Source organism: Podarcis bocagei, assembly GCF_964188305.1.
Source record: "Podarcis bocagei genome assembly, chromosome: 10".
NCBI classification, from domain to species: Eukaryota; Metazoa; Chordata; class Lepidosauria; order Squamata; family Lacertidae; genus Podarcis; species Podarcis bocagei.
This window is the reverse complement of record NC_138135.1, coordinates 6419947-6447848: the sequence shown is the minus strand read 5'-3', so window position 1 is coordinate 6447848 and position 27902 is coordinate 6419947. Positions and strand designations below refer to the sequence as shown.

At 47.1% G+C, this 27902-nt stretch overlaps 1 protein-coding gene across 1 annotated transcript; it reads right to left on the bottom strand.

The window, feature by feature from the left end:
* Nucleotides 1-153: 153 nt before the first annotated feature.
* On the bottom strand, nucleotides 154-27902 carry LOC308595718 (alpha-2,8-sialyltransferase 8F-like; the record flags this gene model as incomplete). Its single annotated transcript, XM_081210368.1, is given in 9 exon segments — nucleotides 154-1770; nucleotides 3241-3330; nucleotides 15616-15728; nucleotides 16930-17071; nucleotides 17860-18012; nucleotides 23208-23288; nucleotides 24181-24295; nucleotides 27793-27874; nucleotides 27876-27902. Coding segments are annotated over 9 exon segments (1227 nt in total). The 3' UTR covers nucleotides 154-1346.

The window sequence follows — 27902 nt, the reverse complement described above, 5'->3', positions numbered from 1 at the left end:
GACTGACCTGCCATTTCCTCTATAAGTCCCCCTCTTGACTCTAGTGGGGAAGATGAACAAAGACCTTTGCAGACCCCAGCTGAGGCTTCGGAGTTCATTAAACTTAAGACTTAAGTTCTATGCAAGCTGAGTTGCTGTTGGGGAAAGTAGAGCTGCGCTTGTATCAAGTTTTATTTCAGAACCTCTCTGATTTCTCTTTACACTTGTTTCTGAAGATCTGAACCGACACAAACCTGGGCCCTGCGGCCTCAACAGAACACATGAAAAAGCATTCAACCGTAAAACAACAACTAACACAGTAAATGTAGGATTGGCGTGGAAAGCAGGTTGGGGGTCAGACCGCCTATTGCTCCGCTATAAATCTGGGAAGCGTCTTTCTGCTTCCCTGGCAAGGGCAACTTTCTGCCCAAGCGCCCAGCAATGCACTTTGATGTGCTCCAAAATGGACCGAGTAGTTTCCCAAAGAGCTGAGATGAAGAAGGCAGTGCGATGGCCAGTTCCTGCTCTCCGCCGCAGACATCCCACAAACACAACAAACGCCAACGAAACCAAGAAACTCTACCGGGGAAAATCCTCACTTCCGGTGACGGTGGCTGAAGCTGCTCCCTGGCTCCCGACTGTTTAGGAGCAGCCGGAATAAGCGGATGGGGTTTGAACGCCATTGCACTGCAGAAAAATTTGGGGGGTTCCTTGTACCTCTGTCTCCGCAGCTGGGAGACTGTCCCCTTCAGGAATGCACCAACGACCTCCCTTATCCAGGGACGGGGAAACCTCTGTTTGCGTGGCCCCGCAGCCGGCCAACCCTACTCATTTGGCCCATGAGACCATTTTGACCACTCGCGGCAAAGGCAGAGGGCCAAGAACAGGGAAAGAAGACGCAGCTGGGTCGAAAGGGGGCTTTGCAAGCCCTGACAACCAGCTGGCTCTAGACTGAAGGGCTAGTTATGGGGATGGGTCCAAGAGGTCCATTGCCCGACGCTTATTTCTGGGGTGCATGGGCGCATGTCCAACTCCAGCTCTTCGTTCAGGCTGTTCACAGAACTCTACTCTCAGAAACAGAGCAGGGGAACAACGTTAGCCTTCTGAAAGGACCCCTTTCCCCCCATTTCGGGAGATTCCGGTAGTACTAAACAACCCTGTTCCTCCTCCAGAAGCCCGTGGGGTCCCTCCAAGCGGTATCGCCGGACTCCCTTCCCATCATCCTTCTGCACTCCTGGTGGAAGATGGGAGATGGAGTCCAGCAACACCGAAAGCTTCTCCAAAATGGCTTGCCCACGCCGGAACTGAAGTCTGCGCGGAAACACAACCTCCTCCTTACCCCCGAGAGAGAGATATTTCCCTGTTCCTCACTGACACTTGCCCAGCCGCAATCTCAGGATGCCCTGCAGGTACATCTTCAGGTAGCAGGAGAACTCGCTGGGCCTGATGCGCACCTGGGAGTGGCGCGGGAAGGGCTGGCCGCTCAGGCCGTGCGTGAAGGGCCAGAACCCGTAGAGAGTGATGCGCTGGCAGAGCTCCAGAGACAGGCTGACGAAGGCGAAGTTGGGCGAGAGGCACTCGGGCTGGAAGCCCTCGCCGGTCCAGTAGCTCCCCAGGGCGTCCAGGTACTGGGGGTTCAAGAAGGAGGCCTTCTGCAGCACGTCTGAGTCCTCCAGCGGGTGCAGAGGGGGGTTCCTGGTGCGGCTTTGGAGGGTGGGGAGGAGGAGGAGGAGGGCGTCTCGGTAGGGGCGCAGGGCATCCGCAAGACGCTTCCGCTGGGAGCCCTGGTACCTGTGGGAGGAGGAAAGGAGAAGGAAGCTGCCTTCAGGAAACAAGTAACACATGTGTGGGGATACATAATAATAATACAGCGGTACCTCGGGTTACGGAGGGACGCGGGTGGCGCTGTGGGTTAAACCACAGAGCCTAGGACTTGCTGGTCAGAAGGTAGGCAGTTTGAATCCCCGCGACGGGGTGAGCTCCCGTTGCTCGGTCCCTGCTCCTCCCAACCTAGCAGTTCGAAAGCACATCAAGTGCAAGTAGATAAATAGGTACCACTCTGGCAGGAAGGTAAACGGCGTTTCTGTGCGCTGCTCTGGTTTGCCAGAAGCGGCTTAGTCATGCTGGCCACATGACCCGGAAACTGTACGCCGGCTCCCTCGGCCAATAAAGCGAGATGAGCGCCACAACCCCAGAGTCGGCCACGACTGGACTTAACTGTCAGGGGTCCCTTTACCTTTACCTCGGGTTACAGACGCTTCAGGTTACAGACGCTTCACATTACAGACTCCACTTACCCAGAAATAGTACCTCGGTTTAAGAACTTTGCTTCAGGATGAGAACAGAAATTAGCTCCATTAGCTAAAGTGGTTAACAGTTTCAGGTTAAGAACGGACCTCTGGAATGAATTAAGTTTTTAACCCGAGTTACCACTGTAATAATAATAATAATAATAATAATAATAATAATAATAATAATAATTTATACCTCACCCATCTGGCTGGGTTTCCCCTGCCACTCTGGACGCTCCCAACAGAATATTAAAAACACGATAAATACATCAAACATTAACAACTTCCCTAAACAGGGCTGCCTTCAGATGTCTTCAAAAAGTCAGATATTTGTTTATTTCCTTGACATCTGGTGGGAGGGCATTCCACAGGGCAGGCACCACCATCAAGAAGGCCCTCTGTCTGGTTCCCTGCAACCTCACTTCTCGCAGGGAGGGAACCGCCAGAAAGCCCTCAGAGCTGGATCTCAGCGTCCGGGCAGAACGATGGGTGTGGAGACGCTCCTTCAGGTATACTGGACGAAGGCCGTTTCCGCACCGGGTACCACCTGACTCTGCTACGCCACTGAGTCCAACATGGGCCTGATGAAGCCAATGCCTCTTCTGATGTGCCGAAACCCCTTTCGCTGGGGCACAGAAGCCCTTTTTCGGCCATTGTTTAGGCACAAGGCCCTTTTTGAACAATTTAATCATGAGCTTGTATCAAACACCATTAGCTCTTTCTTGAGCTGCTTGGTTTTGCGCTATTCATGTGCTGTTGTGTGTTGTTTTTTTTTACATTTTGCTGATTTTTAAATGCTTTACTATTCCGGCGAGCTACGCTGAGCTCAGTGTCGCTCTTGGGAGAGCAGGCCAGTATCAGTTTGGACCTAATTTGGGCATCGCCCTCACCATCGCCAACTGCACCTGCTCCCCAAATGGACAAGACGTCTCAGCGTGCCACCCCCCCTCCGGCCCCCCACTCCTCTTACTTAGAGTCCAGGCTGCTGAGGTTCAAGGCCACCAGACTCGTCTTGGACCCCACATCTTCTGAGGAATTCCTGGCGGGAGGCAAGCTGAACCTGGTTTGCAAGAGGAGAGGGTGAGATGGAAGAAGAAATCAAAGTCTGCATCAGCTCTCATATAAACACTCTCCTATTTACTTATTTCATAAATGTAGGAGATATTCTGCTGTACCATCCCAATATTTAGCTGTTAGAATTTTAGTATAAGGTTACCAGACGTCCCCATTTCCCGGGGACAGTCCCTGGATTTACAAATCAGGCCCCTGACAAAATCCTATCATTTCTACTGAAGTTGAAAAGCGCCCCCCGGATTCATTGAAAAAAATCTGGTAACGTTATCTTAGCAGCAGGTTGAACGTTATTTTTGCATCATTTTCCAGACTAGTGTCTTTTAGATAACCAAGCAGAAGTGGCTGATTAATGAAATCAGCCACGAAATTAAAAGACCCCTGCTTCTTGGGAGAAAAGCAATGGCAAACCTAGACAGCATCTTAAAAAGCAGAGACATCACCTTGCCGACAAAGGTCCATATAGTTAAAGCTATGGTTTTCCCAGCAGTGATGTATGGAAGTGAGAGCTGGACCATCAAGAAGGCTGATTGCCGAAGAATGGATGCTTTTGAATTCTGGTGCTGGAGGAGACTCTTGAGAGTCCCATGGACTGCAAGAAGATCAGACCTCTCCATTCTGAAGGAAATCAGCCCTGAGTGCTCACTGGAAGGACAGATCCTGAAGTTGAGGCTCCAAGACTTTGGCCACCTCATGAGAAGAGAAGACTCCCTGGAAAAGACCCTGATGTTGGGAAAGATGGAGGGCACAAGGAGAAGGGGACAACAGAGGACGAGATGGTGGGACAGTGTTCTCGAAGAGACCAGCATGAGTTTGACCAAACTGCGGGAGGCAGTGGAAGATAGGAGGGCCTGGCGTGCTCTGGTCCATGGGTGACGAAGAGTCGGACACCACTCAACGACTAAACAACAACAAACATATCAAGAGATCTGGGCCGGATCAGATTTAATTTCTATTTGAGAACAATTCCAGAAACATTTCCTTCCTTCCTTCCTTCCTACCTCCTTCCTTCCCAGATCTGCTGAACTTGAGCCGAGCAAATTCAGCAGCATGCATTAGCTGAATGAACCATGGCTTTGTGATTCATCCATATATCCAGTTCATAAAATCTATACACCGCTGGATTAAAAAAATAAACCCTCAAAAACAAAACCAATCAGTATGTCCACTGTCAGGGAACTGCCATCGGAGGAACAGATGGTGGAAGGGCTCACGGAGGCTGGGAGAGACTCAGCAGCTGAAGCAGGAACCAGCAGGGGGAGAGGTGGGTCTCTGGTGGAAGGGCTCACGGAGGCTGGTAGAGACTCAGCAGCTGAAGCAGGAACCAGCAGGGGGAGAGGTGGATCTCTGAGGGAAAGCGAGCAAGAGGGAGGGCTCAGGGACACGTCCAGCGAGAACAGTGGGGAGGTATCTGAAGCTCCCATAGGGAGACCCACTCCTCGCCGGAAACTGTCACGCCGCGAGTCCAGAAGACGTGTTTCCGTTAAGGAGCTTTTATGCTGGAAACGATTCCGAAAGCAACCACTGTCGGAATCTGCAAGTGACTAGAGCAGCCATGTCTGAGGGGCTCCGTCACAGACAGAGGTTTGTGGACTTGCACAACTCTGAGGGACTACGATTTTACGCACAAGCAGCTCATCATCCCATCACAGCATTCCGACAGTCTTTGTAAGTTGTTTGTGCAGGAGAAGGCATCATGAGCGACCCAGCCGGAACCGGAGAAGCAGGAGTTGGAGCGGGTCCAAGCTTGGAAGAAAGGTACCGAGCGTTGGAGATCCAACTGGCGCTGCAGACGGCGAGGCTTGAGGAGAGAAGGGCTCAGGATGCAGACAAGAAGGGGAAAGCCACCCAGTTCACCAGAAAGGTACCAGGATAGGTGCAGAAGTTTGGGGGGGACCCCAAGGACTACCATGCCTTTAGGACAGAGATGCAATATGCCCTCAATGTGCAGTTTGATGAATTCCCTGACGAGGAATCGCGAGTGGCTTTCGTGATTGGGCATCTTGAAAGGGGGGCGAGTGACTGGGTTAGACCCCTGATGGCAACGAATAATGACGTCCTAAAGGACACAATGAAGTTCTTTCGTGCAATGGATCTGATGTTTTCCAGCGATATTGAGCAGGGAGTGGTGCGCAGACAGCTAATGGCTTGCAAACAGGGGAGCCGATCTGTCCGTGAGTACTGGACTGAGTTCACCATGCTGGTTCACAGATTGGGGTGGGACTTATCGGCAGAACCCATTCAAATGCTATTTGAAGAAGGTCTTGCTTCGGCTGTGAAAGACGAACTTTCCCGGAGTCCCAGGGCGGTTTCTATGGATCAGCTGACCAAATCTGCGCTGACCATAGGAGCGCGCCAGGAGGCGAGAGCCTTGGAGAGGCGGGAGGGGAAGGGGAAACGGTGGAAGGAGTTCCGCATTCCAGACATTCCAGAGCCAACTTTCCCGCCGGCGGAGCCGATGGAAATCGGAACAGCGCGCGCGCGCGCAGTTTCAAAACCCAGTGAGGGGGGAAAGAAGGAGGGAAAAGGCGCCCGGAAAGGCTATCTCTGCCAACAGCCAGGTCACTTTGCCAGAGTCTGCCCCCAGAGGAAGGAATGGCAAGGGATGGTGGGAGCTGTTGAGGGAAGAGAGGAAGAAATACCGGAGCAAGTAAAAGCCAACGCCTGGCTGCCACCGTCGGGGCACAGCAGCCAGGCCAAAGAGCAGTGAAAGTGCCCACGCCAGAACCTCCTAAACCTGCCCTAGTGATAGAAGTGTCGCTAGAGCTGCAAAACGGATACCCTCTAAAGATAAAGGCGCTGTTGGACTCAGGCAGCTCCTGCAATTTTATGAGCAAAGAGTTTGCAGCTGAACACCAGATACAGACGATCCCTTTAAGCAAACCCCTGCAGGTGACCACGATCGATGGCAGGGAGCTGTTGGGAGGAGAAGTCAGCTTGCAGACCGTCCCAATGATCATGAAGGTGGCAAGGCACACCGAACTGATAGCGTTTAATGTGGCCACCTTGGGAGGGGCTCCTATTATTTTGGGGATGAGCTGGCTGGAGTTACATGATCCGCTGGTGGGCTGGCATCAGAGAGTGGTTTCCTTTGGTTCCGCACATTGCTTAGAACACTGCAAGGAGGGAAAGGGTTCAGCAGGGGCCCAAGCCACCCTAGCAGGGACGGAAGTAATGGAGAAAGTGAAGGTACCACGACAATATGCAGATCTCAGAGACGTGTTCAGCGAAAGGGAAGCTGACCAACTACCCCCGCATAGACCCTTTGACTGTCAAATCAATTTACTCCCTGGGGCACAGCTCCCTGTAGGCAAGTTGTACGCTATGTCAGACAGAGAGATGCAGGAGTTGAGAGAGTTTATTGACAAGAACCTGAAGCGAGGTTTCATCAGAGAGTCCAGAGCGGTGGGAGGTAGCCCAGTGTTTTTTGTGGATAAAAAAAACACGGACAAGCCGAGACTTGTGTGTGACTTCAGGGCTTTAAACGCAGTGTCAGAACCAGTGGCCTTCCCTATGCCCAGGATTGACGACATTTTGACCAGGGTGCGGAAGGGAAAGATTTTTACAAAGCTGCAACAGCAACAGACAAAGAAAAGAGGCTCAATATCAGCTGCAACTCCAGGACCAGCCGGAACAACAGAACAAGAAAAAGGAGCAGCTGCCTCCATGGAAGCTGTGACAGATGCTCTGCTCAAGATAAATCAAACTTTGGAGTCTTTGACAAAACAGACTTCAGAAAATACACAAAAATTAACAGAAATATCGGTAAGACTAAACCAGAACACAGAATCTATAAATAAATTGGTGGAGGAAAACGCTACCACACGGAAAATTGCCGAAGATGCCAAAGCCACTGCTGGGGAGATGCAAGAGAAATTAGAGCCGATTGCTAAGAAGGTTTATGAGCACGACGCAACTTTGGCCTTGTGGGAGTTACAGAGGAAAGAGAGAAACTTGAAATTAAGATTGATTCCGGAGAACGAGAGAGACAACCTTGCGGAATACCTGACACGGGAGTTTGTGGACTGCTGGGATTTGGAGGAAGACGAATTTAAAATTACAACAGCTTTTAGACTGGGTAAAAAGCAGGACAGAAAGACCCCGAGAGACTGCCTGATTACATTTAGATCTAAGGAGGAAAGAGACAAAATATTAGGACTACATTTTGAAAAGGCTCTGCAAATTGGCAACTCAGCTGCACAGATCTTCAAAGACATCCCAAAATACATTTTGGACTTAAGAAACTTTTACAAGGACTTGGCTCTTTTGTTAAAGAAAAATTCCATCCGCTTTAGGTGGGAATTTCCACAAGGACTGTCATTTGACTACAAGGCAAAGAAGGTGAAAATAAAGACAATTCAAGATAAAGACAAATTTTTGGCAAGAAATCAGGAGGACCTGCAGAAGGGGACTGTGGACGTACTTGCAGAACAGAGGAGAGCATTAGATATCCTGAATCTCTCGATTGGACAAAAACCACCACCATCAGAAGAAGAGCAACAACTTGGAGCTGTTGGAGGAGCTTTAGGAAAATAACAAGATGGCTCTGCAATTCCTTAGTTGGAATTGTAATGGGCTCAACGGGCCTCTGAAGAGAAGACAAGTATTTCATATATTGAATAGAGAACAATTGGACTTGATATGCCTACAAGAAACTCATATAACTAGAGCCCACAGGAGACTACTCACAAACAAAAGGTTAGGACAAGAATTTGTTTCATCAGATAAAGTCAAGAAAAGAGGAGTTGTAATATATGTGAAAGAGAAATGGGCTCCAAAAATGATATTCAAAGATGAACAAGGGAGATACTTGGCAGTGGAGATACAAGTACAAGGAGAAAAATACTTAGTTGTTGGAATCTACGCACCAAATGAAGGCAAATCTGACTTCTTTAAGAGACTTCATGAAACCTTGATGGACTATCTGGATTACAATATGATAATTATGGGAGATATGAATGGCGTGGTCTCCACTAATATGGACAAGGCACAGAGACTAACAGTTAGTAAGGAAGGGAGACTTCCTAAGACTTTCTTTGAAATGACGGAAAACATGGACTTGATAGACATTTGGAGAACAAGGAACCCTCTGGAGAGAGAGGGAACCTTTTTCTCTCAAGCAATGATGACCTGGACCAGAATTGACCAAATTTGGATTACTAGTGGTATGGCTCCAAAGATTAAGAAAGTGGAAATCTGCCCAAAAACTTGCTCCGACCATAATGCCGTGAGGATGGAGATGAAACTTACAATAACTGGTCAATTTAGATGGAGAATGAATGACAGCCTCTTTCGAGACAAGGAAATCCTCACGAAGGCCCAAAAGACTTTAAAAGACTATTTTGAAATAAATCTGAGGGCCGACGTGGAGAAAAGAGTGATCTGGGACGCAAGTAAAGCGGTGATGAGAGGATTCTTGATTCAACAAAATTCAATAAAGAGGAAAAAACAAAATGAGAAAAAAGAAAAGATTTTGGAAAAGATAAAAGAAGGAGAGAGAAAATTAAGAACAAAACCAAAGTCCCAGGAGATTTTAAGAGAGATCAAGCTATATCAAACACAATATATGGAATTGATGAACCATGAGATTGAATGGAAGATAAAACAAATGAAGCAAAAGACCTTTGAATCAGCAAATAAATGCGGCAAACTTCTGGCATGGCAACTGAAGAAAAGGCAGAAATTAAATACAGTTACAAGCCTAGAGGTGGATGGGAAAAATATATCTAAACCTAATGAAATTAGAAATTGTTTCTTGAGTTACTTTAAAAGGCTTTACACTCAAGGCCCGCAAAATGAAGAAGATATAGACAAATTCCTTGATAAATATGGATTACAAAAAATCTCTCATCAAAGCAAGATGGATCTGAACCAGAGAATAACAGAACAAGAGATAGAGGCTGCCATTCAGAATATGCAACTGGGCAAATCTCCAGGACCAGATGGACTGACTTCAAGATACTACAAATCGCTGAAGGAATGGTTGATTCAACCACTAAAAGAAGTTTGCAACGAGATTCTTGAGGGAAAAAAGGCACCTGAATCATGGAAAGAAGCATATATTTCACTCATACCAAAGTCAGAGATTGAAAAGACACAACTTAAGAACTACCGCCCAATATCATTACTTAATGTGGATTACAAAATCTTTGCAGACATTTTGGCAAAAAGACTTAAAAGAGTGTTGATGGAGAAGATTCATAGGGACCAAGCAGGCTTTCTCCCTAAAAGGCATCTAGCAGACAATGTAAGGAATGTAATAGACATTTTGGAAAAGCTAGAGGTGAATATAAACACTAAAGCAGTATTGATTTTTGTGGACGCGGAGAAAGCCTTTGACAATATTTCTTGGAGTTTTATGATAAAGAATCTTCATGGGATGGGGGTAGGTCAAGGTTTTGAGAATGGTATGGCTGCAATATATTCTGAACAAAAAGCCAAACTGATTGTAAATAACGTAGTGACGGAGGAACTTAAGATAGAAAAAGGAACACGACAGGGGTGCCCAATTTCCCCATTACTTTTTATTTCGGTTCTGGAGGTGTTGCTGAACATGATAAGGAATGACCAGCAGGTTAAAGGAGTGCAGGTCGGAGCCAAACATTACAAGTTAAGAGCGTTTGCAGATGATTTAGTATTGACTTTGCAAGAGCCAAACACTAGTACGAAAAAGGTCTTAGAAATAATACAACAGTTTGGCCAGGTAGCTGGATTTAAGTTGAATAAACAAAAAACCAAAGTTTTAGGAAAAAACTTAACAGATACAGAAAAGGAGAAATTTCAAGAGGAGACAGGGTTGACAGTGGTCAAGAAGGTGAAATACCTAGGGGTTTATTTGACATCTAAAAATGTGAATTTGTATAAAGACAATTATGAAAAATGTTGGTCAGAAATTAAAAAAGATCTAGAAATATGGTCAAATTTGAAATTGTCAATGTTAGGCCGAATTGCTGTGATTAAAATGAATGTATTGCCTAGAATGTTGTTTTTGTTCCAGACCTTGCAGATTCTGGATAAGATGGAATGTTTTAAGAGGTGGCAGAAAGATATTTCAAAATTTGTCTGGCAGGGCAAAAAGCCTAGAATCAAGTTGAAAATATTGACAGATGCTAAAGAAAGAGGGGGTTTTGCCCTGCCGGACTTGAAATTGTATTATGAGGCAGCAGCATTTTGCTGGCTGAAAGAATGGATGCTCCTCGAAAATACAGATATATTAGATCTGGAAGGCTTTAATAATGCTTTTGGTTGGCATGCATATCTATGGTACGATAAAGTCAACAGTGCTTTTAAGAATCACGTTGTTAGGAAAGCATTGTTCAATGTTTGGATAAGATACAAAGATCTGTTGGAAAACAAAACCCCTAGATGGGTCTCACCAGTGGAGGCCAAGGCAGTGAAGAAACTCAATATGGAGGTCGGATGGCCGAAGTATTGGGAAATCTTGGAACAAGATGGAGATAAGTTTAAATTGCAAAGTCATGAGAAATTGAAACATAAGGTACAAAATTGGTTTCAATATCATCAAATAATGGAATTTTTCAAACAGGACAGGAAAATTGGCTTCCAGATGGAAAAATCAAAACTAGAAACTGAATTGTTAGAACCCAGTACTAAGAACTTATCTAGAATGTATAACTTGTTGCTGAAATGGAATACACAGGATGAAACAGTCAAATCAGCTATGATTAAGTGGGCACAGGATGTCGGTCATAACATCATGTCAGATGACTGGGAATGGTTATGGAACACCGGTATCAAATTTACGGCATGTAATTCCTTAAAGGAAAATATTATGAAAATGGTATACAGGTGGTACATGACCCCAGTCAAACTGGCAAAAATTTATCATCTGCCCGATAACAAATGTTGGAAATGTAAAGAGACTGAAGGTACCTTCTACCACCTTTGGTGGACATGCCCGAAGATTAAGGCTTTCTGGGAAATGATCTATAATGAAATGAAAAAGGTGCTTAAATGTACTTTTCTTAAAAAACCAGAGGCCTTTCTCCTGGGCATTGTCGGCCAATCGGTCTCAAAGAGGGATAGAACTTTCTTTATGTATGCTACCACAGCAGCAAGAATACTTATCGCGAAGTATTGGAAGACACAAGATCTACCCACTCTGGAAGAATGGCAGATGAAAGTGATGGACTATATGACATTGGCCGAGATGACAGGCAGAATCCGTGATCAACGAACAGAGACGGTGGAAGAAGAGTGGAGAAAATTTAAAAGCTATCTTAAGGACCATTATAAACTTAATGAATGTTAAAGTGTTTTGGTTTCCAGAAACAAAGGGATACAGTGACACAAGGTCAGAATATAGAGAGGACTAAGATGACAGAGGTCAAGAGTAACAGTTGGGAGTTGCTATAAAAATGTGGACATTGGGATGCAGAAAGGGGGGGTACGGGGAAGTCTGAAAAAAGAGGTTTATGAAAATGGGTGATGAAACTATACATGTATGTTTGTCTTTTTAAGTGTTTGTTTGTTGTTTAAAACTTTATAAAACCAATAAAAATTTTATTAAAAAAAAAAAGAAAGATTTTTACAAAGCTGGACCTCAGGGGGGCGTACAATCTGATACGCATAAGGAAAGGGGATGAATGGAAAACTACCATGTTCACCCCTTGGGGGGCATTTGAATATTTAGTAATGCCTTTCGGCCTACAAGCAGGCTCGGCGTGCTTCCAATCGTTTATGAACCACGTACTGGGGTCTTTGCTTTACAAGAATTGCGTGGCCTTCCTAGATGACGTGTTGGTGTATTCTGAGAATGAGGAGCAGCATGTGAGAGACGTCAGAGAAGTGTTGAGCAGGCTGCAAGCCAACCGGCTGTGGGTGAAACTGGAGAAGTGTCAGTTTCATACCAAGGAGGTGGAATTCCTGGGGTACCGCCTGTCAGACAAGGGATTGGCCATGGATCCCGGAAAGGTCCAGGCAGTGCTGGAATGGAAAAAACCCAAAACAAAGAAGGATGTGCAGAGGTTCCTGGGGTTTGGGAACTTTTATCGTAAGTTCATCCGAAACTTTGCTCACCTGACGGCGCCCATTACAGATTGTCTCAGCAGTAAGAAGAAATTCGTTTGGACTGAGGAGGCGGAGCGAGCTTTTGAGGAACTGAAAAGTGCCTTCGCCTCTGAAGAACAACTTCTGCATGTGGATTTACAAAAAAAGATGAGAGTCGAAACAGATGCATCAGACAGAGCCATAGGGGCGGTGCTTCTTCTGCAGCCAGGGAAGGAGGGGTCAGAGTGGAGACCGTGTGCCTTTTTTTCCGTGAAAACTGAACAAATCCGAGAGGAACTACACGGTGTATGACCGAGAACTTCTTGCTATTCATGAGGCTTTCCGGAGATGGAGGCACCTGCTAATTGGCGCACAACATAAGGTGCAAGTGTGCACTGACCACAAGAACCTAGAGTATTGGAGAACGGCACGAGTGCTCAACCAACGGCAGTTGAGATGGGCCCAGGAGTTCTCCAAATTTAACTTTGAGATTTGTTACGTGCCAGGCCCAGAGAACGTTAGGGCGGACGCTCTCTCACGCAAACCTGAATATTTGGAGGGGGAGGGAGCACCCGAAGAAAGACATGTCATTCCAGAGGACCGCTGGGTGTGTGGGGCGGCATTGGTGGGGCAAAGAGAACTGGTAGAGGGAACGGAGAATGATGAATACGCCCAGGACAAACTCAGGGGTCTCAGGAGGGAGGGAGATAAACCCGGAGGTTTTGAGGAGAGAAACGGGGCGTTGTATTACAAGGGAGCGTTATATATACCTGAAGGAGATTTGAGGGGGAAGGTACTCAAGCAGCTGCATGATAGCCCCACAGCAGGGCATTTTGGGCAACACAAAACCATGTGGCTGGTTACCAGGGAATTTTGGTGGCCCAAGGTCAGGGAAGATGTGCGGGAGTATGTGAGAGGGTGTGACCAATGCCAGCGAGCCAAAGGGGAGAGGCGGGCACCGGCAGGGTTATTAGAACCGCTACCCACACCTGAAAGACCATGGGAAGCAGTGGCAATAGATTTCATGACTGATCTGCCAAAGTCCAGAGGGAAAACAGCCATCATGGTTGTGGTAGACCTGTTAACCAAAATGGCCCACTTTATAGCCTGCTCACATGCTGTCACGGCAGAAGAAACAGCGAAATTGTTTGTAGAAAATGTGTTTAGGTTGCATGGCGCCCCCTTGAGGGTGGTTTCAGACCGAGGGAAACAATTTACTTCCAGGTTCTGGAGGAAGCTCATGAGCTTACTGCATGTAGAGGTCAATTTTTCGGCTGCCCGGCATCCTGAAACCAACGGGCAGGCGGAAAGAGCCAATGGCATCCTCCAGCAATATTTGGCGTGTTATGTCAATGACAGAGAGAATGATTGGGTGGAGAAGCTGGCGTTGGCGGAATTTGCCTACAACAATGCGGAGAACGTGTCCACGGGGATGAGCCCCTTTTTGGCTAATTACGGGTGCCATCCCAGGGCTTTCCCAGGGGGGGAAGGGGAGAGATGGAGCGTTCCAGCTGCCGAACAGTTCGTAGAAGAAATGGAAGCGATCCATCACCAGCTCCAACTTAACTTAGACAGGGCCAAGGAGGAATATAAGAGACAGGCAGACAAAAACAGAAGAGAAGGTGAAACCATTAGGGTGGGGGACCAGGTGTGGCTGTCAACCCAAGGGTTACCATTCAAAGGGGGTTGTAAGAAGTTAAGACCCAAAAGATTGGGCCCATTTGAAGTCACACAACAGGTCAACCCAGTGGCTTTCAGACTCCGGTTACCGAACCACATGAAGCTGCACCCAGTTTTCCACAGGTCGTTGCTGTCACCGTATAAAGGGGACAGAGAAGGGAGGGTCACTCGGGGACCAGCAATGGAGGAAAGGCAACACAGCTACCATGTAGCGGAGATCCTCGATTCCAGGTGGAAGGGAGATCAAGTAGAGTATTTGGTAATGTGGGAAGGGGAACCGGAGTCGGAAAACACCTGGGTCATGGCAGAGGATGTCAATGACGAGGTTTTAATAGAAACTTTTCATCAGAGGTTCCCACGTAAACCTCAGCCTGTAGCAAGGTTCCGGAGGGAATACTTTGCCACCACCGACGAAGAAGAGGAGTTGGAGGGGTTCACAGATTCCGAGGAGGAGGAGGATTCAGCGAGCCGGAACGGCGACTGATGGAGGGAAATGTTCGAGACGTCTGAAGATGAAGAGGATTCTTTTCGGGGTTTTACCTCCTCACCGCCCAGAGGAGAGGGAACGGGAGGGGGTGAAGGGGGCCCTGGAGGGGAGGTGGATGTCAGGGAACTGCCATCGGAGGAACAGATGGTGGAAGGGCTCACGGAGGCTGGGAGAGACTCAGCAGCTGAAGCAGGAACCAGCAGGGGGAGAGGTGGGTCTCTGGTGGAAGGGCTCACGGAGGCTGGTAGAGACTCAGCAGCTGAAGCAGGAACCAGCAGGGGGAGAGGTGGATCTCTGAGGGAAAGCGAGCAAGAGGGAGGGCTCAGGGACACGTCCAGCGAGAACAGTGGGGAGGTATCTGAAGCTCCCATAGGGAGACCCACTCCTCGCCGGAAACTGTCACGCCGCGAGTCCAGAAGACGTGTTTCCGTTAAGGAGCTTTTATGCTGGAAACGATTCCGAAAGCAACCACTGTCGGAATCTGCAAGTGACTAGAGCAGCCATGTCTGAGGGGCTCCGTCACAGACAGAGGTTTGTGGACTTGCACAACTCTGAGGGACTACGATTTTACGCACAAGCAGCTCATCATCCCATCACATCCACCAACAAGATTTATTTGTTTTTTAATCAATAACCGAATACTTTCAAAAGTTAAAATAACAACAGGTTGAAAACAGGTTAAAGCTCGCCTCACTTTTTAAAACACCCAGGTAAAGGTAAAGGGACTGCTGACCATTAGGTCCAGTCATGGCCGACTCTGGGGTTGCGGCGCTCATCTTGCTTTACTGGCCAAGGGAGCCGGCGTACCGCATGACTAAGCCGCTTCTGGCAAACCAGAGCAGCGAACGGAAACGCCGTTTACCTTCCCGCCGGAGCGGTACCTATTTATCTACTTGCACTTTGATGTGCTTTCGAACTGCTAGGTTGGCAGGAGCAGGGACCGAGCAACAGGAGCTGGCCTAAACAATATTTTGGCCAAAAGGGTACTACAGCAAAGGCACTTGCCTGATCGATCTCAATCGCCAGGGAGTTTCCAAGTGTAGCAAGGAATGTTCCCCTGACATCAAGGGCTCTGAATCACTCTCAAAGAAGAGTTACCTGATTACGAAGTCTGCCTGGTCGATCTCTTTCCCGCAGCGGCTTCTCTGCAGGATCCCGCCATTGCCCACTATGGCACAATGCTCGTACTGAACTTCCGAGAAGGTGGATCTCTGGAGGTTTTGAGGGGAAAGGGAGAGGTTTCAAAACATCTGTGTCTTAAAACGTTTTCAAAATCAGCGTGCGAAAGAAATGCCGGGTTTTGTACGCAGGAGTGCGGTCTTGGGCATCCCTGTGACCGCTGGTAGATGTCAGTTTGGCCAAAGGCTGATTCCACCCTGGGAGACCCCAAGGATATGTTATAATAATTCTAAGGTCTCAAATATAGAAGAAATGTTCATAAATGCACACACATCAAAATATAAGAACCATGTGTCTGAAATAGTACGGGAGAGCAATTCTGAAGCCATTTTGGAAATTATAATAATACAGTGGTACCTTGGTTCTCAAACTTAACCCGTTCTGGAAGTCCGTTCCAAAACCAAAGCTTTCCAAACCCAAGGCGCGCTTTCCCATAGAAAGTAATGCAAAACGGATTAATCCGTTCCAGACTTTTAAAAACAAAACCTGAAACAGCGATTTAGCATGGATTTTACGATCTAACGAGACCATTGATCCATAAAAATGAAAGCAATAAACAATGTACTGCAGTCACACAATCAATCCATCAGTTGCAGAACTGGGTTCCACCAGTCACACACACACACACACACACATACACACACACACACACACACACCTGCAAAAATGCAGAATACATAGCAAAAACCTCGGCGTAACACTCAAAATGGAAGTGTGGTGCTGAAAACGGAGAACGTCCGACTTCCGAAAAAAGTTCACAAACCAGAACACTTGCTTCCAGGTTTGCAGTGTTTGCATTCAAAGTTGTTTGGGTACCAAGGCGTTTGAGAACCAAGGTACCACTGCAGTAGTAGTAATAATAATAATAATTTATTATTTATACCCCGCACATCTGGCTGGGCTTCCCCAGCCACTCTGGGCAGCTTCCAACCAAATATTAAAATACAGTAATGCATCAAACGTTAAGAGCTTCCCTAAACAGGGCTGCCTTCAGATGTCTTCTAAAAGTTTGGTAGTTGTTTATCTCCTTGACATCTGACGGGAGGGCGTTCTACAGGGCGGGTGCCACCACCGAGAAGGCCCCCTGCCTGGTTCCCTGTAACCTCACTTCTCGCAGGCAGGGAACCGCCAGAAAGCCCTCAGCGCTGGACCTCAGTGTCTGGGTAGAACGGTGGGGGTGGAGACGCTCCTTCAGGTACACAACAACAACAACAACAACAGTCTTCCTAGCACCTCAGGGAGCAGGTCCACGAGGTCAGGTCTCACGGGCACTTTTCGTCCGTCCTTCCCAAAGACGATGTTTGATCCCAGAAGGGTGTTTTCCTTGGTCAGGATGAGCAAGGAGGAAGCGTTGCAACATTGGCCCAGTTCTGCCCTGCAAAGGGAAGGGAAGGCAGGTTAGGGATGCACTGGGAAAGGCAGGTAGTCCACACACCTCCTCACCTGTCGCCTCCAAGGGCATCTCGCTGAAGGGTATTTTTTTTTTAAGATATTTTATTAGAGTTTTCCAAATTATAACAAGAAAAGTGAAAAGAAAATACAGAAAAGAAAAACATACAAAATAAAAACAGTTAAAAACACATTAATTTTCATAACATATCTTCCATACACTTATTTTCCCAGACCTCCTCAAACCTCCCTTTTTTGTATTCCAGTTAAATTTGTTAGTTCAGCAAATCCTTACCATCAAGTTTTTACCCTTATTCTAATCTTTCATTACATTACCTTACTCTATTCTCCTCATTGTCCTATAAAAACCTTAACCTAAATCTTACTTTTAATAACTTCTCTTAACCATTATATTCTTTCCTAATCCCTTAAACCTTTATACCAGAGCCAAGCAATTTCATTTCATCCATCCATCTAGTATTCATCAATTATGTAGAATAATCCTAATAACAAAAAATAGGAAAAAGAAAAAGGAAATCTTCATCCAACGTCCCATCCCCCAGGTCCCGGGTTTGTCAGTCCATTTGTCCCATTAAACTGGCACATTAACCTGGTGATCTAATATCTGAGGCTCTTAAATCTCTTCCGCGTCCCTTCCACTGTTTTTCTTCATATTTTCTTTTCACTCGTGTGATCTCCAATTTAATAATGCTTTTGCCTCCTTCCCACCAAAAGGTCCCTTTTCCACAGTCCCTCGCTGAAGGGTATTTTTACCTGTACTGGGCCACAACTGCCGCATCCGGGTCCCACTGGCATTCCTCCGTGAGCAGCACGTGCTCCAAGATATTCTTGTCCTCAGTCCAGATATCCCACTTCTTGACGGCACGGATCCTTTTCTGATTCCTGGACGTCTTGCGGTACTGGAAGCTGCCACCGAGAGACAGAAAGAGAGAAGAAGATCAAAGGCTCTCACGCAGGCAGGACTTCGCTTTCTGGTCAGGGCTGTGTGGAATTGCACCTGGTACCTGGTGGGGTGCTTGTTTAGTAAAACTACTACTACTACTACTACTACTACTACTACTAATAATAATAATAATATTTTTCGAAAAGGTTATGCAAGATCGCTGCAAAATACAGTGCTACCAGACAGGATCTGATGGCAATATGCATAGACAATGTACAATTGCACATCACTGCCAAACGCAAACAGAGATGAAATGAAACCAGGGTAAATAAACCACAGGTAGGCGACTGTGTGGGGGGTAGAGACTGGAACTTTTGTTTCGTTTTGTTTATTTGTTTATTAAATTTGCACGTTGCCCTTTATCTGTAGACCGTGGGGCAGTTCACAGCATTCTATCACCTATCTATCTATCTATCATCTAAATCTATCTGTCTATATCTAGCTATGTATCTATCTATCTATCTATCTATCTATCTATCTATCTATCATCTATCTATCTATCTATCTATCTATCATCTATCATCTATCTACTATCTATCTATCTATCTATCTATCTATCTATCTATCTATCTCTATCTATCTATCTATCTATCTATCTATCTATCTATAATAATAATAATAATAATAATAATTTATTATTTATACCCCGCCCATCTGGCTGGGCCTCCCCAGCCACTCTGGGCGGCTTCCATAAAAACCAAAAATACAGTAAAATGTCACACGTTAAAAACTTCCCTGAACAGGGCTGCCTTAAGATGTCTCCTGAATGTCAGATAGTTGTTTATCGCTTTGACATCTGCTGGAAGGGCGTTCCACAGGGCGGGCGCCACTACCGAGAAGGCCCTCTGCCTGGTTCCCTGTAGCTTTGCTTCTCGCAGTGAGGGAACCGCCAGAAGGCCCTCGGCGCTGGACCTCAGCGTCCGGGCAGACTGATGGGGGTGGAGACGCTCCTTCAGGTATACTGGACCGAGGCCGTTTAGGGCTTTAAAGGTCAGCACCAACACTTTGAATTGTGCTCGGAAACGTACTGGGAGCCAATGCAGGTCTTTCAAGACCGGTGTTATATGGTCTCGGCGGCCGCTCCCAGTCACCAGTCTAGCTGCCGCATTCTGGATTAGTTGTAGTTTCCGCGTCACCTTCAAAGGTAGCCCCACGTAGAGCGCATTGCAGTAGTCCAAGCGGGAGATAACCAGAGCATGCACCACTCTGGCGAGACAGTCCGCAGGCAGATAGGGTCTCAGCCTACGTACCAGATGGAGCTGGTAAACAGCTGCCCTGGACACAGATTTGACCTGTGCCTCCATGGACAGCTGTGAGTCCAAACTGACTCCCAGGCTGCGCACCTGGTCCTTCAGGGGCACAGTTACCCCATTCAGGACCAGGGAATCCTCCACACCTGCCCGCCTCCTGTCCCCCAAAAACAGTACTTCTGTCTTGTCAGGATTCAACCTCAATCTGTTAGCCGCCATCCATCCTCCAACCGCCTCCAGACACTCACACAGGACCTTCACCGCCTTCACTGGTTCTGATTTAAAAGAGAGGTAGAGCTGGGTGTCATCCGCATACTGATGAACACCCAGCCCAAACCTCCTGATGATCTCTCCCAGCGGCTTCATATAGATGTTAAAAAGCATGGGGGAGAGGACAGAACCCTGAGGCACCCCACAAGTGAGGGCCCAAGGGTCTGAACACTCATCCCCCACCACCACTTTCTGAACACGGCCCAGGAGGAAGGAGCGGAACCACTGTATAACAGTGCCCCCAGCTCCCAGCCCCTCAAGACGGTCCAGAAGGATGCTATGGTCGATGGTATCAAACGCCGCTGAGAGATCCAGCAGAACTAGGAAACAGCTCTCACCTTTGTCCCTAGCCCGCCGGAGATCATCAACCAGTGCGACCAAGGCAGTTTCAGTCCCATGATGAGGCCTGAATCCCGACTGGAAGGGATCCAAATGGTCCGCTTCTTCCAGGCGTGCCTGGAGTTGTTCAGCAACCACCCGCTCAATCACCTTGCCCAGGAATGGAAGATTTGAGACTGGGCGATAGTTGGCCATCGTGGCCGCATCTAAAGATGGTTTTTTAAGAAGCGGTTTAATAACCGCCTCTTTCAGCGGGTCTGGGAAGGCTCCCTCACGGAGGGAAGCATTCACCACCCCACGAAGCCCATCGCCCAGTCCTTCCCGGCTAGCTTTTATAAGCCAGGATGGGCAAGGATCCAGGAGACAGGTGGTTGGTTTCACTCGTCCAAGCAGCCTGTCCACATCCTCGGAGGTAACAGATTGAAATTGATCCCACTCAACTTGACTAGACAGAACTCTAGCACTCTCCCGCCCCGGCCCTGCTCCCACGGTGGAGTCTACTTCTTCCCGAATCTGGGCGATTTTATCTGCAAAAAACTTTGCAAAATCATTGCAGGAGAACATGTGGCCCGTACTGGGCCCCGATGTTGCAGGTGGTTCCGCTAAATTGTGAACCACCTGAAAAAGTCTCCTGCTGCTGTTTTCTGCAGATGCAATAGAGGCGGTGAAGAAATTCTTCTTCGCCGTCGCTATCGCCACTTGGTAGGCTCGACGTTGAGCTCTAACCTGTGTCCGGTCAGATTCGGAATGAGTTATCCGCCACCGGCGCTCTAGCCGTCTCAACGATTGTTTCATTGCCCTCAGATCCGTGGAAAACCACGGGGCTGTCCGGGCTCCATGCAATCGGAGAGGGCGCTTCGGAGCCAAACAGTCAATAGCCCTGGTTAACTCCACATTCCAGCGGGCCACCAGGGAATCGGCTGAAAGGCCATCAACATGGGATAAAGCATCCCCTACCACTCTCTGGAAACCATTTGGATCCATTAAGTGGCGGGGGCGGACCATCCGAATTGGTCCCACCTCCCTGCAGAGGGGATGGGTCGCAGAGAAGTTCAGTTGCACCAGGAAGTGATCTGACCATGGCACTTCTTTCATTTCGCTTTTACTTAGTGTCAGATCACCAACATCCATAGAGGTAAACACCAGGTCCAAGGCATGTCCACGGCTATGGGTTGGGCCAGACTTATTCAGGGACAGCCCCATGGAGGCCATGCTTTCCACGAAGTCCCGAGCGGCCCCTTGTAAGGTCGTGTCGGCATGGATGTTAAAATCCCCTAGGACGACCAGGCTAGGTGTCTCCAGGAGAACATCCGCCACGACCTGAAGCAGCTCGGGCAGGGAATCCTTGGTGCAGCGGGGAGGTCGGTACACCAAAAGGAATCCTGTACTGCCCCTATTGCCCAACTTCCAGAACATGCACTCAGAAAACTGGGTCTTCCCAATAGGACGCCTGGTGCAAACTAATGACTTCCTAAAAATCACTGCAACCCCCCCTCCCCGCCCACGTGACCTGGGTTGCTGTGCGTAAGAGAAACCTGGTGGACAAGCAGCGGCAAGGACAGGCCCGTCTGCTTCATCCAACCAAGTCTCTGTTACACATGCCAGGTCAAATCCTCCATCCATGATCAAGTCATGGATGGCAGTGGTCTTACGAATCATTGACCTGGCATTGCACAGCAGCACCTTCAGGTCACGTGGGTATCCCTTGCTGATTCTAGTATCCATCCGGACAGGACCAGACCCGGAGGCAGGGATAGTCCTCAGACAACGACTAAACCTGCCTCCTCTGTAATGACATGGTCTGGTCTTAGCGTAGCTCCTCCTCCTACCCGTGATCACTGAGATCGGTTGTCCCAGTGCATCCCCCCCTGTGGAACATGCCCCAGCCATTTTGTGGGCTGGGGCCCACTCCCCGGCAGCCCTGAACCCTCCCCCTAAAAACAAAATAACACCTTAAACAAACAAACAAAACCAATAAAACAATACAAACAAAAAAATGTAAAAATTACAAAAACATCAAAATAAAAAAATAATAATTCCCCAAGCCCAACCAAACATCCATCCCACCCCCACTCCCCACATACAAAAAATCCAAAGAAAATTTTTAAAAAACATTTTAAAAACACTCTGTGCCTCTCCGGCAGTAACAACTGTCCTAGTGAGGCCTGTCAGGCCCCGCCCCAGGCCAGGTGGTAAGTGGCAGGGAGGAGCAGGGCCCTCAGGCACTCACTCAGGGAGTCTTCCTGGGCAGCAGGCCGCAAGCAGCACGCAGTCCTTGTGAGGCCCCAGGCCCCGCCCCAGGCCAGATGGTAAGTGGCAAGAGCAGGGCCCACAAGCACTCACTCAGGGAGTCTTCCTGGGCAGCAGGCCGCAAGCAGCACGCAGTCCTTATGAGGCCCCAGGCCCCGCCCCAAGCCAGATGGTAAGTGGCAAAAGCAGGGCCCACAAGCACTCACTCAGGGAGTCTTCCTGGGCAGCAGGCAGCAAGCAGCACGCAGTCCTTGTGAGGCCCCAGGCCCCGCCCCAAGCCAGATGGTAAGTGGCAAAAGCAGGGCCCACAAGCACTATCTATCTATCATCTATCTATCTATCATCTATCATCTATCTATCATCTATCTCTATCATCTAATCTATCATCTATCTATCTATCATTTATCTATCATTTATCTATCACCTGTCTACTATCTATCTATCTATCTATCTATCTATCTATCTATCTATCTGCCTACCAACCATCTATCATAGCTATCTATCTATCATCTATTTACTATCTATCTATCTATCTATCATCTATCTATCTATCTATCTATCTATCTATCTATCTATCTATCTATCATCTATCTATCTATCATCTATCTATCTATCTATCTATCTATCATCTATCTATCCATCTATCAATGATCTATCTATCATCTATCTATCTATCTAATCTATCATCACTCTATCGATATTACATGATAAAAACAAAAACAAACCAATAAGCCCCTCCCCCAAACACATTAAAAGGGGAATAAGATGTTAATCAGCCCAAGGCCTGGTTGAAAATGAACATTTTTACCCGGCCCCTAAAGATATGTAATGCTGGGAATTGTAGTATGGGGGCGCAAGGTTGGCGCAGGCTCACTCCCGGTGCTTAGATGGAGAGAAGGTAGAGAGGTGGTAAAGTTTTTGAAGCCGCGGGCAGGAATTTGAAAAGGGACTAGAAAAGAGATCGTAGCGAAGGTGGATTTTGGGTTGCAAGCCGGAAAAAGCCCCCGTGTCGCTCGTGACCTCTAGCGTTGGGCTGTGTCAAAACTCACTTTCCGAAGAAGAGGTTCTTAGATTCCAGCAGCCAAATCAGTTCCTGGCATTCCTTCTGCTCTTGTATTTGAGCCCATTCTCTGGAAAAGGAAGCCGGAGGCAGAAATAATAATATAATAATAATTTGTACCCTCTGGCTGGGTTTCCCCAGCCACTCTGGGTGGCTTCCAACAAAGACTAAAAATACACTAAAATGTCTCACATTAAAAGCTTCCCTGAACAGGGCTGCCTTCAGACGCCTTCTGAATGTCAGGTGGTAGTTTATCTCTTTGGCATCTGGTGGGAGGGCGTTCCACAGGGCAGGTGCCACCACCGAGAAGGCCCTCTGCCTGGTTCCCTGTAGCTTTACTTCTCACAGTGAGGGAACTGCCAGAAGGCCCTCCGACCTGGACCTCAGCGTCAGGGCAGAACAATGGGGGTGGAGACGCTCCTTCAGGTATACAGGACCGAGGCCGTTTAGCGCTTTCAAGGTCAGCACCAACACTTTGAATTGTGCTTGGAAATGTACTGGGAGCCAATGTAGATCTTTCAGGACCGGTGTTATGTGGTCTTGGCGGCCACTCCCAGTCACCAGTCTAGCTGCCGCATTCTGGATTAGTTGTAGTTTCCGGGTCACATTCAAAGGTAGCCCCACGTAGAGCGCATTGCAGTAGTCCAAGTGGGAGATAACTAGAGCACGCACAACTCTGGCGAGACAGTCTGAGAGCAGGGAGGGTCTCATCCTGCGTACCAGGTGGAGCTGGTAGACAGCTGCCCTGGACACAGAATTGACCTGCGCCTCCATGGACAGCTGTGAGTTCAGAATGACTCCCAGGCTGTGCACTCAATTTTAACTCATGAGCTATTGCTACAATCTGCTCCGATTGTATATTTTACCTTTATGAACGCTATTTTCATGGTGTTATGTTATCTGAGCTGGTCTTTGGCCGTAATAAATTATCTAACCCCTGCCTTTAATCCTCGGAAACTTACCTTGCTCTTTGCAGCAGCAAGAGGGCCAGCCCCAGGAAAAGCAAAAAGCAGACTGGTCCCAGCGCCAGAGACCATTTCCGTGGCAGGCAGTTCAAGGACATGATGGCACGAACCCCTGGCACCAAGAGAAATAATAATAATAATAATAATAATAATAATAATAATAATAATAATAATAATAATAATAATAATAATTTATTCTTTATACCCCACCCATCTGGCTGGGTTTCCCCGGCCACTCTGGGCAGCTTCCAACAGAATATTAAAATACAGTGGTGCCTCGCAAGACGAAAAGAATCCGTTCTGTGATTCTCTTCGTCTAGCGATTTTTTTCGTCTTGCGAAGCAAGCCCATTGACGGATTAGCGGATTAGCGCTATTAGCGGCTTTTAGCGGCTTTTAGCGGCTTATCGGATCAGCTGATAAGCGGCTTAGCGGCTTAGAAAAAGGGGGGGAACCCGCAGGAACTCGCAAGACATTTTCGTCTTGCAAAGCAAGCCCATAGGAGATTCGTTTTGTGAAGCACCTCCAAAACGGAAAACTCTTTCGTCTAGCGAGTTTTCCGTCTTGCGAGGCATTCGTCTTGCGGGGCACCACTGTACAATAGAAACAAGCCTGTTTAGTCTGGGGAACAGAGGACGGAGAAGGGGCACAGTATAGCAAGAAAACTGCAGAGAAAATATTATTATTATTATTATATAATTTTTAATTGAGTTTTCCATATTTAATCACATTTTATTACAAAAATCTATCACCTTAAGCATTGCTCAAACAGAGCACCTTCCCTCCCTCTTTCTGACTTCCAAACATCTTTTAATAAATTCTTAGCATTTCTATAACCACTTTCCCCCTTCTTTTAACACTTCACCTCATTATATGTAAAATAGCTCCTTGTTTTAACATGGCAAAACATTTCAGCTCAAACCTAGAAACGTTTTCAAATGTCTACAATTTTGAAAACTGCAGAGGAAATATTCTGTCCCGCCGCAAGCCTCGTTTAATTGCAAATAAAAATTTAAAAGGGGACTGGGCAGAGAATGGGTCCTAAGGACCGATGGTGACAGGATGGGCAACTGCCTGGCTGAATAAAAATGGCCAGCAAATGTTAGGAGATAATATCAGCAGGCCTGTATATCATTTAAATTATAAAACTATTAATGGCCTGCGCAATGTAAAATCACTATACTGGGCCAGGGCAGGGAGTCCTGTGTCCACTTCTGAGCACCACAATTTTAGAAGGATATCCACAAGCTGGAATTTGGGCAAGGCCAAGATCAGCAAACTTTTTCAGCAGGGGGCCGGTCCGCCATACCTCAGACCTTGTGGAGGGCCGGACTATATTTTGGGGAAAAATAATAATGAACAGATTCCTGTGCCACATAAATAGCCCAGAGATGCATTTTAAATAAAAAGACACATTCTACTCATGTAAAAATAAGTTGATTCCCGGACTGTCCAGGGGTCGGATTGAGAAGGCGATTGGGCCGGATCTTAGGTTGCCTACCTGTTATGTACTGAGTTGAATAGGATCCAGAATGCAGCAGCTTAATTGGTCCTAGAACAATAGGATCCAGAATGCAGCAGTCTGATTGGTCCTAGAATGATAGGATCCAGAATGCAGCAGTCTGACTGGTCCTAGAATGATAGGATCCAGAATGCAGCAGTCTGATTGGTCCTAGAATGATAGGATTCAGAATGCAGCAGTCTGATTGGTCCTAGAATGATAGGATTCAGAATGCAGCAGTCTGATTGGTCCTAGAACAATAGGATCCAGAATGCAGCAGTCTGATTGGTCCTAGAACAATAGGATCCAGAATGCAGCAGTCTGATTGGTCCTAGAACAATAGGATCCAGAATGCAACAGTTTTGATTGGTCCTAGAACAATAGGATTCAGAATGCAGCAGTTCTGATTGGTCCTAGAACAATAGGATCCAGAATGCAGCAGTCTGACTGGTCCTAGAATGATAGGATTCAGAATGCAGCAGTCTGATTGGTCCTAGAATGATAGGATTCAGAATGCAGCAGTCTGATTGGTCCTAGAACAATAGGATCCAGAATGCAGCAGTCTGATTGGTCCTAGAACAATAGGATCCAGAATGCAGCAGTTCTGATTGGTCCTAGAACAATAGGATCCAGAATGCAGCAGTCTGACTGGTCCTAGAACGATAGGATTCAGAATGCAGCAGTTCTGATTGGTCCTAGAACAATAGGATCCAGAATGCAGCAGTCTGATTGGTCCTAGAACAATAGGATTCAGAATGCAGCAGTCTGATTGGTCCTAGAACAATAGGATTCAGAATGCAGCAGTTCTGATTGGTCCTAGAACAATAGGATCCAAAATGCAGCAGTATGATTGGTCCACAGGAGCCACCCAATCCAGCTCCAGATAAAAGAGAATCCGCAACCTGATTGGCCTACAGGAGAATCCCGAAATTAGCCAATCACGTGGGGCCTATTGTGTAAATAATGTATATAAAGCAGACATTTTGGGGGAACTGGCATTCCTCACTACTATGAGCTGAATAAAGAGCATGAAATCCACTCTCGACTCCAAGTACATTTTACTACCCATGGCCAAGATGATGAAGGATCTTGAAACCGAGCCTGATGAGGAACGGTTGAAGGAGTCGGGGGTGTTTAACCTGGAGAAGAAGAGGCTGAAAGGAGATATGAGAGCCATCTTCCAATATCTTAAGGGCTTTCACGTGGGAAAAGCTTGTTTTCTCCTGATCTGGAGGGTAGGACTCGAAACCATTACAGTATTATTATTATTATTATTATTATTGAAAATGGGAGCAAGGGAAAGCAGGGTGTGGTTTTTGTAAACCGCTCTGTGGTCTTCTCACGACGCAGAGGCGTGCAAATCTGGTTCAATAACAACGATGTATTCATCCAAATCGATTTGACGACCTTTGATGAATTAAGCCTCCCTTTGCAACCCCGCACCCTCCTGCTGCTTCAATGGTTACGGGTGCGCAGAGGGTCACCCATCTCTCTGCCTCACCCACCTCGCAGGGTCATCGTGAGCGTAACACAGAGAGAGGGAGAACTGCCTAGGCCACCTTGAGATTCCAGGAGGAAAATAATAATAATAATAATAATAATTATTATTTATACCCTGCCCTTCCGGGTTCAAAACCCGGGCTCAGGGCGCTAACAACAAATCTAAAACACTTTAAAACCCTTAATTATAAAAGCAGCATAAAATACAGTATGAAAACATGAATAACAATAAAATTCTAAAATTCAATTAGAGCTAGCTGGTGGGATTTAAGTGCAATAAAAGCGATGGTGGTGCAGGCAGGCAGCTAAATTTAGCAAACAGGAAGACCCCTCATCTTTCTTTATCCCCCCCTAAATTTATTATTTTTCCAAATTTATAGCAAACATAAAAGAAAAAACATTACATTACAAAATATTTATATAAAAAGAAACAAACAGACAAACATTTATCTTAACTGTATTTCTTTTGGGAATGGGGGAACAAAAAAACCCAAGATTTTTTTTAGTTTTTGCTAAGAAATAGAGATGAACGGAGCAGGGTGCACCATTTGAACCCAGGACCGAACAAAAGAGTTCCAGCCATCCCTCCGCCTGCCCCATTTTACGTACCACCAGCCCAAGGAGATGCTTGGGGGCTGCCTGCCCCACTGGGGGGTGCCTTTCCCTTGTGTGGAGCTGAGCAGGTCCTCCCCCAGTTCTTCCTGGCCCAATCCCCACAT